Raw genomic sequence first — 21,300 nt, forward strand, 5'->3', positions numbered from 1 at the left:
GCAACGCACTGATCTGCAAAGAGGTATGTCTCCCAGGAGATCTTTCTATGGGAAACTAAGTGTTAGACACGCGAAGAAACGTCGTTTAACGTAAACTTTCTCTCTGCAATCAGCTGTGGTTGTCGAGGTCGCGAAAAACAACACGTTGTTTTTCGCGACCTCGACAACCACAGCCGATTGCAGAGAGAAAGTTTACGTTAAACGACGTTTTACAACAGAATTGGCCTGCAGACGTCGGCTGGCTGAACCGCGGGTTAAAATGCCTTGCAAAGACAACGACCGTCTATTTCTGAACACCCTTTAAACGAACTTCGGCAAAACATTGGCACTTACTTTCTTCGCCATTACTCCCTTGTTTTAGGCGTCGTTCGGCCAATCGGGTTATTCACTTGTGAGGACAGAAAAGGTCGCCAGCTATATTCCGAAAGCTTCCGGAAATAAAATCTTAAGACCGTCAACAACCATTGTTCGGCAGTTAATGACCATCCTTTTCCATTTCGATATTTAATTAAGTCGCCAATACGATTTAAAATACGAACGAATCCATATTTAGAAAATTTAAACTGAATTCGAAATTCGTCTTCGGAATAGATTTTTAAGGGATTATTTCGACATCGTATTACTGTCTCCCTTCGTAACTGTCGAAATGAATAATTTAAAATATTTTCTTATTACTATTACATTTTTTTTTTATTTCTATAAAAAGATTTCGGTAATTATTAAAATTGTCTCGTTTGTTTAACAGTACGTTCTGACTAGGGATTAATCACAATGACCCCGAAATGCATTAACGTTTTATAACCGACACGATACTCGAATTATAAATAAATGATCTGATCTGATTTAAATTAATTGTAGTTTTAAGTCTTCACCTATTTGAATATCGGAATTGGAACATTTAAAACAAATTTAAAAGTATTTAATTTTATTTTTGTTCCAAGCAATTAAATAATGAATAATTTTGTCGATTCGTACCATTTACATTTATCAAAAGGAACGATATCCATTTTTATCTAAACTTTTCCTCCAACAAAACTACCACTCGAATTAAAAAGCCCTCTAAATCTGCTGTGGAGTGAGTCTAGAAAGTAGGTCAAATAACTTGTTTCTTATCGTTGTCTACATTGTGGCAAGCGAGAAACGCCATCTCTGCAATGAAATTTTTCTGAACCGCAGTCTACCTGATCTGTAAACCGCCGTCGGCCTCTAAACGTCTCTGCAATCAGCTGCCAGTGTTTAGTCCCACTAGTGGGCCGATTAACCAGATACTGTCGATACAAGTGTGAGCTTGTTACTTACATTCGTAACAATGGAAAATACTAGATTTCAGTTCGAGATTAGCGAAAGTTCACGGATTCCAGGATAAGAACCCCTGGCGTACAGTCACTGAATTTCAGTTCGAAAAAGTACGCAGACACTAAAAACTATTCTTGTGTAAGAATATGGATGAAATTTTATGGGATATTTTCGAATTTTAATGAATATTTTCAATAAGTTTAGACAATAGTAGCGTATAGTGTCATACGCTATGGTAATATTCCAAAATTATTCAACATAAATTATATAAAACTCCGTACATACATAAAAATCCGTTTGGTGATATAATGTTGGTTTTTAATTATTTCACGTATGTATAAATATATATATATATATATAATGGACATATTATAATGTAATTTTACGAAACACAGTAAATCAACTCAACAAACTTGTACATATTATTGGGATGAAAATTCTATTTAGACGTACTTTATACATTCTAATCGTTTGATTTATGTTATATACATATAAACACATTGTTTTTTGATTGTAACTGAGCAATAATTGATATTGCTAACCAACTTCACTGTTCTAAATTACACACATTTAAACGTTCCAATGCAGTCCATAAATTATACATATGATATAATACATCGATTTCTAATTTCTAGTCTATAATTATTATTGACTATACATCATGCAGAACGTTCGCTAGAACGTCCCCCTCTTCGATTCTCATTTCAAACGTTCGTAATTTAACAAAATAAATGGCATATATCAAATTGCATTTTGTACACGTTCCAAGACTATCACTCGACCGAACACATAAAAGAACGTAAAAGAAAGGAAGTAAATGGAAATTCTGATATGTATTATCAAATTGCAGGTAAATTACACCGTGACATCATAATAATTAAGATTATGCAAGCGTACATTATACGATATTCTTTAGTGTTAAGTAGTTCATCGTAAGGAAAAATAATGGAAATTTCTTATCACAACACCGATACGTCACTGTTATCTCTACGTAATACATAAACAACAGATATATTTATTTGTGCAGTCAGACCTCGATATAGCACAACCTTTAAATAGTGCAAACGTCGAATGTGTCAATCAAAGAACCTGTTTTTTAGAGCCAATTCCAGAGTCGAATAAATGATAGTGCTAAATCGAAATTTGACTGCCTACTTTGGTCGTTTTTCTCTTTTGGATCTTTAACTGTTTCATTAATAATAACTATGAACAGTTATTATTATTATTATTGAAGAAGGAAAGAATTGGATCTAGTGAAGTTTGCGGAAACACATATTACACACCGCGATAAGACATACTTTAATACTTTTCAAGAACTCAGTATTGTGGACTATACTCGTACAAACTACCGTTAATTTAACACAAGTTCTCTTAGTTGAAAACTTCATTACATCGTAGAAAACTAAAGAATTAAGCTTGTAAACACCGTCGTAATGACAAACTACATGTAAAAAATCGTAAAGTAAATTTTTACATCATTTACACATTGTTAAAAAGACACCACAACGTATACGACATAAACAAAATATTCCTATACACTTCTTGTGTGACGTAAGACAGAATAAAAATACTCGTTATTATACATAACAATGTTTAAACAATATTTATAACACTTAATTCTACTTAATATTTAATATTTCGGATTTCATTAAATGATTGCTCCTATAGAAAATAAACTCGATTTCCTCACTATACAGGGCAATTTAAAAGTGTCCACACTTTAGACATAGGTGTCGCTTTAACATGCATTCACTTCTGACGTAGAATGTGTTTTAATGTTAGTAACATTTCACCGAATACACATATAGATGCATGTTAACGCGTCTGATATTATGTGTGCACACAACCCTTTAGGCGGAAAAAGGTTAGCCTGCGGCTGGGGATTCGGGTTCGAGTTCTCGTCAGCAACCACTGGAACATTTCGTAGATGTATTAATTATTCATTCACTCACTGCACCCTAGGAAGTAAGAACGCCTTTTCTCAGTACCCATTTTGGGTTTATCCAAAATGGGTACGAGATCAACAATCAGATTTCCAGGGGGAATTTGCGAAAGAAGCAATCCACCCGTGGACAGATCACTCACTTCCAAAGGATTATGGAGGACCGATCACAAAAGCTTCTCGAGGTTCCTGAACCAGACTCGAATCCAACCCCCAGATTGCCAGGATAATGCCTTTACCGCCTCATCTCATGGAATTCGGTCCGAAACATTCTTGGCCCCTCCATTATCATCACCGTCCGTTGTGGGCTTTCTTGAACCCATAAAAGCATGAAAAAAAGGCCTTAGTAGTCATAGGATAGAGAATTTTTAAAAATTGATTAAATAGTCTGCGTATTATACGGAGACTTTTCACGAAACAAATTTCCTGTCCGAAATTCAATTATTTTTAACATTTAACCAAAACTTTCGCATTGTCACGTCATTAACCGCCCCCCCGTTTAGGAGCCGATTATTCCCAACAATACCGCGAGATATCCTTGCTGTATTCACAGATAATTCACTCAATACGGAGAGAACTTATTCTTTTCGGACTTCTTACCTCCATTGTGATTGGTGGAACCGCGAATTTTCGTGGTAAGGTTTTTTCGGTTCTGGTTAGCCACGGAATTCGATTCGGCAGCAAAAAGGGCGGAGGTGGCGGGAGAAGAAGCGGCAACGGCTGCCGCCGCGGCGGTCAAGCTAATAGCGAAGGAGGTGGGTTTCATCAGCTGACTTAAGGGGATGGCCAATGGACTCGGGCTCGTGCTCAGAGTGGTGACAGAGGCAGAGGTGGAGGCGGGGCTAGAAGTCGGGTCCAATGTCATATTCTTATGCAATTCCATGCTGCAGAGATAGAAAACAGAACAAAAAGACGTTATAAACGAAATTTCGGGAATTTGGGATAGCATTCGAAAGAGGAATGTACGATTTCGAATTTCGAGTTGTGCCACAGGTCCATTAATTTAGATCTTGTATGTAATCAGCGGTGTGGTTTGTGTATAATAAAAGAAGATAAGAAATTCTGGTTTGTACATGGCGTAACTCGTAGACCAATCGAATTTTAATTGGTTAAAATTTCAGGCGCTATTTACTTATCCGATCCTACTAATTGCCAAAATTCCAAAACGCTAGTTTATTCGGATTTATGTATACTGCGCTCCCTAAGCCAAGACACAATGAAGAGCCGCTTAAAAACGATGGTCAATACAAAATAATAATTTAAGATGTAGCTCCTCGAATATGAAGCCCTTAGCCATGATTTATCCAGTGTATACGTAAATATGACACGGGACATCGATTTTCGACATAAATAATAATAGAGACTCGAGGACACTCACCTAGTATTGATGAGGTATTGCGCCAGATTAATGGCTTCTGGAGTCCCTGAAATAGTTACCGTCCTGTCTTTACATCCCTCTTCGGTGTTGGATATTTTAATGGTGGCGCCGGATAATTGCCTGTTTTGTAATGAAAAAATAATAATAATAATTTAATAAGATATATGTTAATACAAAATGATTTGATGACACGTGGCCGAGTGGTTAAGGTGTCAGTTTCTGCTCTGAGGGACCCCGGAACTTATCCGGAAGGGTCGAAAATCACAGAAATTTTTCAGGGGTGATCCGTGGCTTCGTTCGTCATTACCTGGTCACACTATTATAGGCCACGATGGGCATGGAAAAAAAGCCCTCTTAGCGCCCATAGGGCGAAGTTTAAAACAAAAGATTACAGTAGCCTACACCTATTTAAAATGAACTCACCTGATCTCGTTGATCTTGGCTCCACCCTTTCCGATAACGCAGCCAATGAGATCGTTGGAAACACTCATTTCCGTGGTGCTGGTGGCTGTGCCCTGACGCAGAGCGTCACTGGCAGCAAGGCTCGCTAGAGCTACAAAGCAAAACGTGAAATCACAGTCGATCACTCTAATCCAAATATATTTTGAAAAGTAAATCAGCACGAAAAGTATTTACCCGAAGATCCTAACGTCGTCAGGCCCGGTCCCGGAAGTAGTGGCGCATGTTGCAACGCCAATTGGTGTAACTTAGTAAGCTGGAAAATAAACGTATAGAATTAAAAAAAAATCATGAACTGGTGATTACGTTAACAACCTAAATTATGTAATGCATAACATTTCCAAGCCCTTAGAACTTAGCAGAAGTTCTAAGGGCTGCTCAGACAAAGGGGCTAAAGGGTCTTTTTTCTTTTTATCTTCGATCTATATTCGCCTGAACACTGGATATTATGTATTGCAACGCGAGATCCGATCCCGACTCTCGAGCAATTTCATAGTTTCTTGAGGATTGGAGCACCATTCTATGTCGTTTGGCGTGATGTTAGTCTCCCGCAATTTGCACGTGATAAATCGAGAGGACCACGCAGTAGCACGCGCAATAACGCTATTCCGTAAAACGCGCAATTTGACAACTCTCGCGGGAGATATTGTACTTTATAATATGCCCGCGAGATTCGACGAATTTAATAGTGCATGCATAATCGAACAGATACTTACGTCCGGATGAGGAATAGCATATTGACCCTGCACAGTATATGCTTGACCTCCAGCGAAGATGACGGGTGGCATGGCCGGTTTTGGGCGATAGGGGATAGTTGCTCCTTTCGGTGGCGACTACAAACGAGAATTAAGTAGACTTTAATTTCAAAAATATGGACATTAGAAATATATATATTAACACACTAAAAATAAAAAAGTTTTAGTTAAAAAACAAGTAAAAATTATACTCTTTCCATTTCCGACTTCGAGGATTCTATGAGCCAAAACAAGACAAACAAGTGGCAAGGAACAATCATTACTTTATTAATTTATCCATATGCATTTCGCCATCTAGGCCTCCTCAGTGGATACCACTGAGGAGGCCTAGATGGCGAAATGCATATGGATAAATTAATAAAGTAATGATTGTTCCTTGCCACTTGTTTGTCTTGTTTTGGCTCATAGAATCCTCGAAGTCGGAAATGGAAAGAGTATAATTTTTACTTGTTTTTTAACTAAAAATTTTTTTATTTTTAGTGTGTTAATATTACCACCGATCCCATTGGTTTTAATAATCGAATTTATATTTAAATATATATATTTTTTAATTCTTAACTCTGTGCCTTGCGGGCCAGGGGAGGACTGGCCCACTGGCCAATCTGGAATTTCTCTGTTTTGAATATGGGCCGAAAATTTGGCATAGTCTGAACACCAGATATTATATAGATTTATAAGCACAATAAGTATCGAAAAATATCACACTTAGCCAATCAGAAGTTTCATCTATGACACGTCATTTATATTCTGCCAATCATACGATTCTAACATGGCGATCCAACAAACCGAAAGCGCCACCATTATTTCTCTCTCGCTTCAAAGATTTAACCGACGATTTCAAGTACAGTCAAACCTGTTTTTATGCGGGGGATAGGGACCGCATTAAAAAAAACGCATAAAAAAAATCTCACGAAACTTCACGAATGGCTGTAAATAATAGTTTTCGCAACACAATTAAAAAATATTTTTTTTATGCGGTCAACAGGGACCGCATAAAAAAAGTCTCACATAGAAAATAACTCAAAACCGTACGAAATAGAATTTATTGACAACAGATGTCAGCACTTGACTGCATCGTCTGGTCTATCGTCTGTTTTACATATTTTTGTCTAGGTGGTGTTTTGTTGACTTAAAAAGTAAATTATTTCATTTTTCGCATATTCATGCAATAATATTACTATAATAAGTGCATTTATGCTATAATAAGTCAACGTAAGACATGACGAATCGCACGAGACTAGTCGCCAACTATACCGCACAAATTAAAAATTCACATTAAAAAAATCGCACAAATAAAAATCGCACATAAAAAGAGCGCATAAAAACAGGTTTGACTGTACTTGCATCGTATTTTAATTTAAAAGTTTGTCGTTCTATGCATGTATTTTAATATAGTATTACTTATATTTTTGTTAAATACTTTCTGGGACCAAACTTTTCCGGAGATAGCCCATGAAAAATTCGTGGTATGTTGTTTGCCCAGATTCGATTCAGGATCCCCCAAATCGGTGGTCTGAGGCCTTAACAGCCTCGGCCCTCCATCTGAAGAGGCTGAAATCACTCTTATGGTACTTATAAAGAATTCCGATTGAGAGTAACAGCAATATCGTCACGAGATAGGGCATGTAGAAGTGTGTGTTGCGTTGCTGTAAACGTATAATGAAAGATCTCTGCTGAGTTTTGGGCCACCCTGTGTTTCACGATTTAGAAAACGAAACAGATTCGAAACTAACCTCCATCATGACACAGCAAATTTGGTAGATGCATTTGGTAATGGATTCCGCCGTTCCAGATACAGTTACGGCTCTTTCTGTTGAGTTTGGAAGCATTTCACTAGCAACTTGTATCGACGCTCCAGTCACCTGTTAATATTCAAGTCACCATCATATATCTTGTACTTATACTGTATAATGTTTAATATAATAAAATAATCTAAAACCCGTTTATTTTGAGATATACGTATACTGTTGACCCTCGATTTTACGAACCCCGATGTAACAGACTTCGGAAAGAATGGATCAAATCCACTTGTTGCAAGACACCCACCCACACTGCACTGAATGTCTGCCAGACAGTGTGTTGACATCTATTGTTTCTTCTTTCAACTAATTGTAGTGTTTGTTATATCGAGGATCAACGGTATATACAGTTTATAATAAAGATATAGTTCTATCCTAAATAATTAAAACATTTAACCAATCTGCCACTGGTGCGTAATGCAAAGTGAAATCGCCTGATGTCGGTGGGAAGTTTATCATATATTTTATTGTTTACGTTTTTATTCAATAAAAGGACAGGAAGCTTACCTCTCGAATTTCTTTAATCTTGGACCCTCCTTTACCAATTAAGGAACCGCACTGACTGGCGGGAACGATGAGGCGTAGCGTCACAGGCGGTTTGGGAAGGTTGGCTTCAGTGGGACCGCTCTGCAGGTCCTGAAAAAATAAAAATTTCCTAAACTACTACCGGAACATTAAGCGGAATTTGCGAGTGTCACAATAAATGTCATTTTTTAATTACAGAGTTCGTTTCTAAACTGCAATGTACAGGGTGTTGCAGACGACCCGTACCACCTTGCATAAAGAATCTCAGCTTCAAAGTTTTTTTATCTTTGTACGTCGTAATTATATTTTATATTTACTAAATCTCAGCTTCGTTGACACCTGATACGTGTTTTTATATCTCCGTACATTGTAGGACGCCTCTGGTATACAATATCTTTAATACTGTCTCCTAATATATAGCTCGCACACGTTAAATCGGGCAATCCTGGTGGCCATGATACTGAGTCACCTCTTCCAATCCCGTGTGAAACTTCTGCACCAGAATTTGGCTTAAAATTCGGAAAAAGTGTGGTTATGCTAGGTCATGACAGATCGGAAAACACCAGAAATTTTTCATGGGGTGTCCTGGATATGTCAGGATCTGTCTCACACCACCTCATGATAAATGCACGTATACAAATGAAAGAAACCAAGATTATAACAGAGCGTAAGAGAATTGATTTATCCAGATTTCTATTAAATTTCGTCATTTTGGAAGATATTATTAACAAAATGGCGCTAATTTTACTGTACCGATATAATATAGTTTGGCATTACAGTAAAACCTCGATTTAACGGACTAATTGAGAGAAAGGGAGTGCCCGCTATTTCTGAGGTCCATTAAATAGAATGTGTAAGGTGTGTTAAAATGTTATTATGATGTATAAATATAAATAAATAATGGATATTGTCAAGTTTGTCTTCTCTGTTCTCTCACCTTTTCTTAAAAAAATAGTCTTACCTGTTGGAATTTAGTGGCCACCATCGAGAAGGCCTTGAGAATGGCCTGACTGGATCCCGTGACTGTAACGATGCGTTCCGGACAGGAACCATCTGAGATGTTAATTTTAGCGCCACTCTGTAAGAAAAGCAATAATTAGCGGGATACCACCGAAAAGAAATTAGGAAAGAGCCCACTCTGTAACCCCTAGGTGACAACTTTACGTTAATTAAGCACTAATTCTTTGTGGAAGTACTAATACTATCTATTATATCTCTAACAGTAATTGTCCTGAAAATGCGTATTAGAAGTATGTTTTAATAGAAAAAGGACATTTTTTAAAGTCCAAACGGAGAGCATGCTCTTCTCTACACTATCATTCTGTTCATAGAAAGGACATGCTCTCCATTTTAATACTGTAAACAGGACAAGCTTAGTAGCGCGTTATAGTTTCGTAGGGTCCCAGGCAAATTTGAACTTGGGGTTCACGTACAGTGGGCCCCCAACACTTTTGTTTGGGGGATTGTGGGGATACTCTTCCAGTATCCTCGTTCGTTTTTTAATGTGATCTTTGCTCTGTGCCGGTGTACCTTGCACTTCCGCCAAACCGGCAATCTAAGGCCCCGGATATGGCCCAAATTTAAATTTCCATATTCTTACTACAGTAAAGAGTTTATAAAAGATTGATCTGGGGACCTTGTTAGTGGGGCCCCAGGCAATTGCCCTTTTTGCCCGTAGGATAACGCGCCACTACACGCTTTCAATTTTGACTGTAGAGAAAATACGCTCTTAGTTTTGACACTGCAGAGGGGACATATTCTTGCAGTAATTCTACTCTTAGCTCCTACAATTATTTTATTTAGTTAGCTACTTCTAAATTTTGAATGCAGGCCTAAAAATACCTGAGAATAAATGGCATAAACTGGAGTAGTTAACAGAAACTTGGGGTGAATTCCGGTGAGATGAAAAATGGGAGAGACTACAACCGGAAGCAGAAACAAAACAAGGTATAACTCACCTCTTCTCGGAATTTCTTGATGTTATCGCCTTTCTGTAACGAAATAATAAACATTAAATTAATAAGTCTGTTCGTGTTTTAAAATACTTCAAAGCCCAATAGAAACCAGCGAAGGAAGCAAGAAAAATGAAAAAGTTCTTACCTTACCAATAATGCTGCCCACTTCCTGCAAGAAAAAAAGAAAGATTTACTCATTTATAATATTAAGTTAATATCTCAACAACCTGCAATTTGTAAATTAAAAAAAAAAAAAAAAAAACCTAATATATGGTAACAATACAAACCACAGGCCTAAATAGCGCCACACAACGTCAAGCAATCGCCTCATAAATATGAAATAAATGATCTTTTCGTATCTGTGACGTAATAAATGTTAATTTTGCATTGCGATGAAATATTATGCCAGTTTTGGTTTGATTAACAGTAAAAGCATTTTAAATATTAATTTTTATTAAAAAGTACAGAAAATCAAGCCCGAATTTATTATAAAGATTAAATTTAACACGAGATGATGGTAAAACCGCCTATCTAGTCTAAATTACGTAATGCCTATGTAATTAACTAGCCAAGTCCTAGCCCAAAAATTAATGATTTTTAATTTTTATTATCTGTTTTAAATATGATTACGCTTTTAAATAACGTTATACACACTTCGAAAACCAAAAATTTCCACTCTTAATAAGAGATTATCTAAATGTTTTCTCTTTAGCTCTCTGGAGACAGAACTATATAACACACGTCATTGCTCGACTTTAGTACACACTTTTGGAAACATATTGTGTCCGAAACACGGAAACTTTTACAGTTCGATTTGCCACGCCATAATATAGAAATTTAAAACACCTTACGCTATGATACAACGTTACACTAAATTCCCAATAAGGCGTCTCTGAACAAAAACTCTCGAGAGCATTTTCGATTGTCGGACGAAGAGTTTAATGAATGAAAGAGCAAATAAAAGGAGGGGATACTATAGATTACTATCTATGGAATTTCGGGACTTTGAGTATATATCTGAACTGAGGGGACCGAGACGAGTTCAACGATACTCTACTTTTGGACCGGAGACGAAAAATAAAAAAGTTATCATACTTTTTTTCGGCGATCGCGCGATGATAGGGAGTCGCGTCGTTCTCTCCGCTAAGTCGGCCTCGCTATCGCGATCGGGAGTCGCGTCGCTTGCCGTTAAAATTGCCTTTAATAGACGTTTTCCCCCTTTTTTTACTTTGTTCAAGAACTACCGTGAATCAATAACTAGTGACGTCTAGCACATGGCGGCTTGCCGGCGGCTCCCCTCCGGGAGGTCAGTCGAGAGCACGAACAGACGGAACGGCCGCCATGTTCGCTGCCATAAGTAACATTAACCGAAATGGCGATCGCGCGATGATCGGAAGTCGCGTCTCTCTCTCCGCTCTCGTATCGCGTGTTTAACCCTACTGGAGATGACCGTAGTCCGATGTCATGGTTTGCAGACTTTACCACAAGATGGCAGTACTAGCAACTACGGTGCTGTCTTCATGAGAGCATTAAAAAAGTACGGTAAGTGAAAAAGTATGATAACTTTTTTATTTTTCGTCTCCGGTCCAAAAATAGGGTACCGTTGAACTCGTCTCGGTCCCCCGAGTTCCAATATATAATCAAAGTCCTGAAATTCCATAGGGGGTAGGTAATCTATAGTACACCCAAAAGGAGAAAGAGAGAAAGTGATAGGCTTACTTACTTTCCCTTGCATGATGAGTCTGACGGTGAGAGTGACGCATGGGGCGTCGTCGCTCTTGCAATCGACAGTGGCCATTCCGCGGTCGATCCCGGACCCAGATCTAAAGAAAAGGATTTTAATTAATCGGAATCTCTGTCCTCATTTACATAATTTTGCGATGCAAAAAGTTCTCCTATTGGCTTTGACTATTCGCCAAAAGTAAGAGTTGATATTTTCGAAAATTTCAAATATTTTTATTAGTTCTTAAAAATTTCTAAGTAACTAAGTGTATTTATATTTATGAACGGTCACTTATCTTTTCATGTTTCTGTTAAATAACCGCCGCATTTCCGTCATTCGAGATTTTACGCATCTTTGCAATTGATATAGAGGCAACGCTGCAAACGGAGAGTTTCGCGAAATATCGGCGATTTTCTCACGAACACCCAAATACACTTAAAGGCCGAAGAAAAGATATCTCTATCCAAATTATCTACAGAAAATTTCAAGAAATCTTTTGCATGCGATCTGTTCCGGACATTTCAAATCCCTTCCCTCAGAAGTAGTGTTGCCACCTTTACAAAATCACTGACCCGGACGGCAGGTCAGGTTTGTTTGAACAGAAGTTCTTGACGCATGCGCAATGTCATTTTACAATGCGAAGAATAACGTGCATGCTGGTTCTAAATCAGTTACAGTTAGGGACTAGGGACTTGCATAGGAGTAACATTCAAGCAAAAAAAAAAAAAAAATTGTGAGGCAGGTTGCGCGTCACACGTCAGCATAAACAGAGTAAATGGCGGAATGGCAGATGAGTTTCAGTGAGTGTGAGGTCTTTCGTTGTTCAAATGGTGTAAATTTATAACAATATTTGCAAGAACTTTGTTTCATCGTAATTTCACAATTTTTACGAAATTCCCGGACAAAATTAATAGTTCACCCGGACTGTCCGGGTGAAAACCGGACGAGTGGTAACCCTACTCAAAAGCCAGCCGCTCTATTGTGAAGATCTAGCTGTGCCAACGGTGAGCCCAGAATAAAAGCCTCCTTAGTACATAAACATGAAAAAAGTTTAAAAAGTTATTGAGTATATTGTAGTTATATTGTTAATTTCGTGTTCTCTATTAGAAAAAAAACAGTAGATCCATATATTTTACGATTTTCTGTAATCAGTAATCAAGGTAGTAGCAACAATATGTGTCGTTGAATCAACCTTCATTCATTATCTTCGAATTACGAGCGTAATTTAATGCTTAAATTATAACATCTAGTCGAAATGGATAGTTTCCAGATTTCGCACAAAAAACAATGAGCTAAAACTGAATACAGCTCACTAGTGGTCAAAGATAAAGCCACTGAATACTGAGGCTCGCGTCTGACCAATGTTCCTGTCCACGTGAAGTTTATCAGGTTTTCTCCTCGGATCTGACACCAAAATAGAAGTCATAGAAAGTTTTCCATAAAATGTCTTCCTGGAAGGCATCACATTCTTGATACACAACTTATATTATGCACCGACTTATTCATCGATCTAATCCATTGCAGAAGGATTTGAATTGCGAAAACAAGCTCTGCCGCATTCAAATTGGGCCACCTGCTAAATTTATCGAGGTCCTCGTGCATTTCAAATAAGGATCCTTCAAATCGGCAAGAGGCTGTCTTTTGCTCCTTTTTGTTTGGGACGTTAAAATAGATTTTACTGCAGCCGAGTTGTAGGAAACGGACCATCTCCCAAAAAATTTCTAAGGTTTTTGGACCGACACGGATTCGATTCCGGGTCTGCCAGGCCGACACTTTAACTGACTCTGTCATGTTGTCAGGTTTAACAATTGAAAGATGTCATCCGTGTGAACGTTAGTCTAAAACTTTTATTTCTGTAAATTCTCCATTCACTACAGTTCACGTTGAAGAATGGTCACGTATGAACTGAAATTAGAAATCCGATCCGCGATAGAATCGGTTTAATAGTTCCAGAACTTTGGGAACGAATAGAAGCTTTTGTGAGACTAGGATCAGTACAAGGAGCAAAGTACTACGAGTTAGCCTATGCCTTAATCCAATGGTTCTCAAACGGTGCGCCGCACCAGACGGATGGCTAAATGTACTGGAATATTATGGGTATATTTTCAAAATGAGAAGAAACCATTTATTACATCCATGATAAACTAATAACTAGGTTAGACCTATAGTAAACAGCTATTTATAATTTAAAATATTTTTTGAATTTTGTAGGTGAACGTTTTTCATGTTTTGACAGTGTGCCACGATTAGAAAAGGTTAACCATTGACTTATGGCATCGTTAATAAGAGAACGAAACTATATGCATGGACTTTAAATACAGTTTACTTTAATTTGTTTGAAACATTCTATTCCACTTTATGGTCCTGAAAAGCAGGTCAAATAGCTGAACTGTTAAGATGTCAGCCTACTGCTCTAGGAACCCGGATGGCTCAAAAACCCCTAGAGATTTGTGGGGAATGGTCCGACCCAGATATGTCGGGCCTCGTGAGGTTGCCCCATTGTACGCCTTGTCGAACTGGTGATGGGCTTCATAAAATCTTACTCTTAGTGCCCACAAAATGAAGAGTCAAAGAAGGTCTCGAAAAGGATCTATAAAAATGTCGTTGTCGAAATTTTGGCAATAGATTTTTAAACATTTCTTCAATAATTTATTTTAAAATACTTTATAGCTAAATCTCTAAAGTATTTTAAAATCCTCCTTAATCTCTAATTTTATATTTGCTTTTAAACTCTTTTCCTCTGTGGCGTAGTAACAGGGCCTTTTATTCATATCCATCATGAGTTCGGTAGGACCACAAAGAGTGAGTTGCGAGACAGGAACCGATATACAGACAGACCTTCCATGAATTATTTATTCTTGAGGGCTCCCGATTCGGACTCGAATCCTTCGTAACAGTAACTTGATATCTTTGCAGTCTAGGTCAGAGGTGAACACCCTTGGCACTCCAACGCCGGGCTCACATTAAAAATATATATCCAACATCTTGTTTTGCGTTTCGTAATTAATTTATCGGGTTTCTATGTAGGTTTTTGACTATTTAGAAAGGTTCTGTCAGTACTTAAAGACACCAGCGATCTGTTACCAAAAATTTCGGTTAAGACGAAAATAATTTTGCATCATAAATTTGGCGATTTTGGCATGCGCACTTATAAAGCTTGCCCAACCCTCGTCCAGGCCATCCAGCCGTTCCTTTTTTTGGTGGTCAGTCACCGAAATAATATATATTTAAAAGACTGTGACTTTTCCGCTGCCAAAGTTAACTTCTTACAAGGACAGAAATGATTTGTAATACTTTTTCAATAAAATTTATTTTTAATTTAACTGCATAGGAAGTTCGTCCGAGAGGGGGCGTGCGCGTTCGGAATATGAAGGAACTTCGTCTGCTCGAAAGTCTGCAGGTAAAATGATGATTTTATGAAGAATTATAATCTTTACTTGTCTTGTAGGAAATTAAAAGCGTTTCGTTCTCGTTTATACTCCTTCGCGGTGCGGGTTATTAGCGTAACTTCTTTAGATATTTATCCCGAAGCAAAGACGAAAGATCTCTTTTTACGTCATCACCCCAGAGCAGTACGTCATCAGACGTCACGGTGACGTATATTCAAAATGGAGATTTTGCTGTACTTAAATTTGGCAATCCCATGTCCTGTGTAACTTATTTCTCGGTATCTGTGATCAGGAACAAGCTTTTATACTAAGATGATTAATATATACAGTATATATACCAGGGGTGGGCAAGCAAGAGTTCGGTGGAAGCCGAAATGTAGGTTTTGCGGAATGCATGGGAGCCGCAGTTCTGCACTGTCGTGGCGGATAGTATGGTAAGGCGCGCGATTTTATTATATAATATAAATATAATATAAAACAAATATTGAAGTTTTTTAATAAACATATTTTCACAAAATTATAAAAATAAAATTGTAAAAATAATAATAAAAAACAGAAATTAACACTTTCAGCAAGAGCTGCATTTGCCCATATCTGATATATACTGTACAGCAACTAGTTGTGTAACTTTCCCCGGCCAAACTTTAAAATCGTGTGTGGCGCCATCTGTTACGAGATTTTATTATAGAAAGCTTAATTTTGATGGTAGAGACGAGTTTTATATTTAAAATAAGAATTGTAAATGCTAATAACGAGTAAAATCTTCATTAAGCCAGACAAATTTGACCGAATTTAATGGCAGACAATCTTTGGGAATCGCGCAGCATTTTTGTTTTTGTTTTAGAGATACCAGAAGTTCTCGCGAATTTCGAGATCGGACACAAGACGAACCCATTTTGTAGCGCGCATTAAGATTAATTGTAATGTAGGAAGAATACTCAAAAGTCAGTTAACTATTGTAATGATTGCATTGTTTTTGCCTTTATCACTTATAAACTGTCGTTTAACACAAAAAAGTTGTTCGTCACAATGCTCTAAATTCCGTTTACGAGCGTGCCCTTATACAATGAACAAAACTCGGTTAACTGACTTTTGGACCGCCCTGTAATTTATTCGTATTCAGGCTGAATACCGTATTCTAATTACAAATGGTCATAAGATCAAAAATTGTTTCAGGGAAATCAATTTCGGTTTTACATATTGTAACTTTTGGACCAAGAATTTTGGAACTTGCACTCTGTTCCTCCTAATGTCTAATTGGGCGATGCCGTACTAAGACACGCCTACTGTTACGTCACTTTCGTACTTGCTCGAGAAAAAAGCTTAATCTTAGGATTCGTCTAGGCGAGAAGTAAGCGAGCCAATGGCATATCTTACGTAGCTACTAGACACGCCCTTAGAATTTCGTCACCAATGACGAAATTTTTTGTAGGAATTACGATTTCAACTTCATTTTCCCGTGTATTTAAATAACAATAAACGTTATTCGTAATTCTCAATACGGTTACTTAAAATGCCTTAGATATAGGCACTTACTTCTATATAGGATATTCTAAGAGTATCAAAGCACGCCTCACAAAACATTTTAACACAAGGTATCTTATTAAAACAAAATCTTCCATGTAAAACAATAAAGAACTCACAGTAATTTCACTTTCTTCGACGTAACGCTTGTTAATCTTTATACTTCGGATCGTAACTTTCTTCCCAATCAATCATTCGTCGATGTTACGGTTTCGGATGTCCACTTGTGCGTAACGCGTACGTAAAACGTTTACGTTTTTGATGGTGACGTAACACGATTAATCCCGTCTAACAATTATTAAAGGGTCCGGTGATGTTATCACTTTTCGCTCGGAACCACTGAATGGTCGGATATGTTGCCGAGATGTGCTCGCGCGACACATCCGAATATCGTGCAAACTTGCCATTGACAACTGATGTCAAGAACAAGCCGCACTTTTTTCTGCCATTTTAAAAAAAAAAACGTTAACATTTTACGCACGCGTTACGCGGAAGCGAAGGCCAATCCTTTGAAACCGTTACGCGGATAAAAAGGCAAAAGTATCGAGTCATAAGAACCGCTCTGAGTGACTTGAGAATTCCGCTTCCGGTCCGGAATGCAGACTTTTCCGAGCAAACCGGAAATGCTTCTTACGCAATCCGATACCTTTAGAATAGTGGAAACACGAGGACGTCATTACAGGTAAGACCCCACGCGTAACGTCATAGAAACGAATCGTCGTTCCCTCTTATGACGCGAAAAAATAGTAATAGAGGGTGTAGTGTCGCCGGAAATTCGCCAACTTTGTCGTTTTTCTAAAGGAAGTAACTGTCAATACGGTAAAATCTCCGTTTTAAAATAGACTAGGACCCATCTCGAGTGATATATTCCATTGTAACGAAACAGAAGAAAGATTATTCTTTCGGCGTGGATCGAGGACGAATTAAATTCCCAATAGAAGGGGAAGCAACGGAAATGAATGCAGTTTTCTGCATTCATTTCCGGTTGCCTCCTTTCTTTTTTTTTTAAACGAATCGAATCAGTCCTGGAGCCTACGACAGCTGAAAGAAGAATGGGAAGGAAGGTTCTTTCTTTCAGAAATATGGAAAGGAATTTAAGGTTGACACTTCGCTACAAATTAATAAGTTTCCAACAAAGACACAAACGGGCCAGAAATGTTTCTGCATTCACAATTTTCTTTCATGTAAACACGTATGTACGAGCTTACAGAAATCCAACTTTGCTAATTTATCAACTATTAAGTTGATAAATTAGCAAAGTTTAGTGTTGGATTTTCAACAGGGGATCATGGCACGTGACAAACTTGATTCTGGCACACAAGAAAATTGCTGGAAAGGAACTGTCCATTCATCAGCCCTTGTCCATATGAGAGTGATTATTCTACATAGGACCCTCACTGAACTTTTTCTTCTACCTACAAGGTGGACCAAAAGTTAGTTAACGCACATGTACAGTATATGTAAATATATGCCTATTCCTTTTAATATTAATATAGCCTATTATATTGTTATGTAGGTGATAATGAATTCCCCTGTAGGCAATTGCTTAATAATAGGGAGAATCTCGTTACGACTTGATATTTCGGAATATTAAAGACACACTCGTTTTGTCAGGCGAGAGTATGCTGTGTCGATGTGACGTCATTTTACACATTTTCATTAAAAATAAAATACAGAAATGACGTCAAATTGATACAAAGACGTATTGTACGCTATTCTGACAAAACAAATACACTAGAGTCCTGTTCCTAACGTCCAGAAATTGTATACTTTAGCGTCGACTTGACATCATCTCTTCGGTTTTACTATGAGCGAGTTGAAAAAATGAAGTCAAATTGACGTAAATTAAGAAACTTCTTGAGCAATGTGTTCTAAAAGATAACATTCACAATTTAAGAAAGAGAAAGGGTCACTCGAGAAGGGCATTTTCCTTTCTAGCTGGGTGCCAAGACTAGGAAAACTGACTGCGGCTCGATAGTTCTGTGTAAAGTTTGACGGCAGACTGTTACATCTATGGAAACATTGAAGTGGTACCAGTCCTTAAGTCCATAATAATATAAGTGCGAGCGCGCTGTCGTTATTAAGGGCTTATACTGAATGACGTTGTCAGAAGCTTTTTGAACGAAATTTTGGAAGAAAACAAACGAAAATTAAGTCAAATCCTTTAGAAAAACGTTCATTATTCTTTTTTTTCTTTTAAAGGAGACAACCAAAATTTGGGTGCTTAAAATTTTAGGCCCATCGATTGGTTGCTATTAGAACAAATTTTCATGTAAATTTGACGTCATTCTTCAGAATTTCTGGACAGATGACGTTGAACTGACGTAAAACCGTGCACTAATCTCAACCAATTCTTAGATTAGCGAATTTGAGGACCGTTTTGGCCCACTTCTTCCGTATGTTCTACCGCACGTTATGAAATTACGATTGTAAAAACCGAAAATCGATTCCGACGCGAGCGCCCTCGGCCCAGTCGTTAAAAAGAAAAAAAAAAAAAAAACGCGTACGTTTGGCTAAGGGCGGAGCGCCTTCCGATTTCCACTCCTCTCCGGACGCTCGCCTCCCGCCTGCTGGACTGAACTCGCATCTAACAGGAGGCTCCGCCTTCTCCGCCGTCCGGATTGGCTTCCGAAGAACACGCCCCGCCCTCTCTCTTCCATCGATTGCGGGCTTAAACTGGACGCTCCAGTAATTCACGATCCTTTTAAGAACACCCACAATTTCAAACGAGAGAGATTTTAAAAGACCAATAAAAGGGGGAGAGCGGGTTTCGATCGGTGTTATTTTTTCAAAAGGGCTACGCCTTCTCCTTCGAAAAAGAGTGCGAAACAAACACCGCCCGAATGTTCCTACGAACACGACAGGGGAGGGGAGGGAAGGGACTACCTTCAGTTTCGAATCTCCCCATTCGAAATCGTTTATAATCCCCGCTCAAATGGTTTGTACGATGACAAAATCTCTCTCTTTTTTCATTTTTATTTTTTTTGAAATACAAAAATCGATTTTTACGTCATCTCTCTCTCTCTCAATTCAAACACCGATCGACATTAATTCGGTTCGGTTGGTCGAGACAGTGCACATTTTTTTTACGTAAATTCGACGTCACTCTTTAGTGTTTCACACTACAGAACTGAAGACGTGACGTCGAACTGACGTAACAACGTGCTTTGTCTCGACTAATCGAACGGATCCTTTGTTTAATCAAAGAACGCGTATTGTTTTAGACTAGACACTTGGAAGGGAGTGTGTTTAAACATCGATTGGCTAGGAAAGTTCGAAAGAAAATGAACTTTTACTCCGTGTTTTTACTCAAACTTTATTTGTCACTTCATTTTCATAAATTGTATTCTGAGTGGTCGATCGATAGTAACGCGTATCCACATCCCACTTATAGCGTAGCGTTCACAAAATGGCGGCGGCGTCTCGGCATTCCTTTAAGCAATCGCCACCTTCTGTCCACCTTCGTTCGCTCTCTTTTCTCTTCGCCCCAGGGGATCGGGCGGGCCAACGAGAGGATTCCGTCCCGCACGCGCCAGAGAACGGGAGAAAGCGTCGCCCTTCCGGTTCTACCGGAACCGGAAACGTCGCGACGCGGCGCAGCGGACAAGGGAACGAAGAGTGGGAGAGAGCGACGAAACAAACGAGACGGCGGCGGACGAACACATGAATCGATCGTCGGTCGTGCAGAGGAAAGCGGGAGGAGGAAGCCAGACCGGGAGAGGAGCGGGGATGGCGGAGAGAGGGTGAGGCAAGCGGGAACCAAAAGACAGACGGAGACGGGTCCGGGGAAGGAGAAAGAGGCATCCGGCGAACGGATTCGATCGCAGGACGGAAGTAAAAGAGCTCGGGAAGGACGTACCTTGGCTGCGGACGGGAGGACCGTCGGAAAATTAGGCAGGAGCGGGACGGGACAAGCGGGAAAAGCGACGGCCACCGCGCCGGTCGGTGTATCGCTCCGCCGACCGCTTCGCAACCCCGCCGCCTTCTTCCGCCCGGCAGTCAGACGCCTTGGACCGGCGGCGCGGCGGAATCTAGTGCGCTCCGCCGGAAATGACGCTTCTCCGTCAGTAGAAGAGGAAAGAGCGCGTACCGTTCCTTTTCCGGAAGTAGACGTCGTTCCGCTCGGCGGGAGGAAAGTCGGCGTTAAACGTCAAGCGATATGCTTAATTAATCGATTTGTGGCGAATTTTAGAAAGTGCAAAGTTCATCGAAAGTCGAGAATTAAATAAAAGAAAAACGTGGCGTCCTCTGGCTGAATTTATAGAGTAAAATTATTAGGTACATTTGGAAAGAAACTCTTAATTGTATTGTCAGAATGCACACTGTACTTTTACGTCGATTTGACGGCACTCACGTATGTCTGGGGAAGAGTAAAATCACATAAGAGCCCGGACACGGTTCTGACAAATGGATAGAGTATTTTCAATTACGAAAATTATCGATCACTTCCGAAATATTTTCCTCTCGCAAATGACGTTACAAGGACTGCAACTGACGTCACTGTGAAGTGCAATGCTGGCGCGGAAACAGATGACTGAACAAGTGGACAGATGGC

At 38.9% G+C, this 21,300-nt stretch overlaps 1 protein-coding gene across 1 annotated transcript; it reads right to left on the minus strand.

Annotated features, from left to right (window-relative positions):
* Positions 1–1,718: 1,718 nt before the first annotated feature.
* Positions 1,719–20,719, minus strand: LOC136984893 (poly(rC)-binding protein 3-like). The gene is made up of 12 exons (XM_067282040.1): positions 20,605–20,719; positions 11,833–11,932; positions 10,255–10,278; positions 10,113–10,145; positions 9,116–9,232; positions 8,137–8,265; positions 7,564–7,692; positions 5,792–5,908; positions 5,253–5,331; positions 5,040–5,169; positions 4,617–4,736; positions 1,719–4,122 (listed from the first exon to the last, which is right to left on the minus strand). The coding sequence occupies exons 2-12, from the start codon at positions 11,905–11,907 to the stop codon at positions 3,801–3,803; spliced, it is 1,275 nt and encodes a 424-aa protein (XP_067138141.1). The 5' UTR covers positions 11,908–11,932; positions 20,605–20,719; the 3' UTR covers positions 1,719–3,800.
* Positions 20,720–21,300: the final 581 nt, after the last annotated feature.

Source organism: Centruroides vittatus, unplaced genomic scaffold (genome assembly GCF_030686945.1).
Source record: "Centruroides vittatus isolate TY-2023 unplaced genomic scaffold, ASM3068694v2 contig_120, whole genome shotgun sequence".
Lineage (NCBI taxonomy): Eukaryota > Metazoa > Arthropoda > Arachnida > Scorpiones > Buthidae > Centruroides > Centruroides vittatus.

Bases quoted from the DNA above. Each gene is read 5' to 3' on its own strand.
- LOC136984893 (XM_067282040.1), bottom strand. From the start codon at position 11,907: ATGGCCACTGTCGATTGCAAGAGCGACGACGCCCCATGCGTCACTCTC. The intron at 10,146-10,254 runs GTAAGAACTTTT...ATTTCGTTACAG, and splicing joins TGGGCAGCATTATTGGTAAG to AAAGGCGATAACATCAAGAA. The intron at 9,233-10,112 runs GTGAGTTATACC...CTTTTCTTACAG, and splicing joins TCAAGAAATTCCGAGAAGAG to AGTGGCGCTAAAATTAACAT.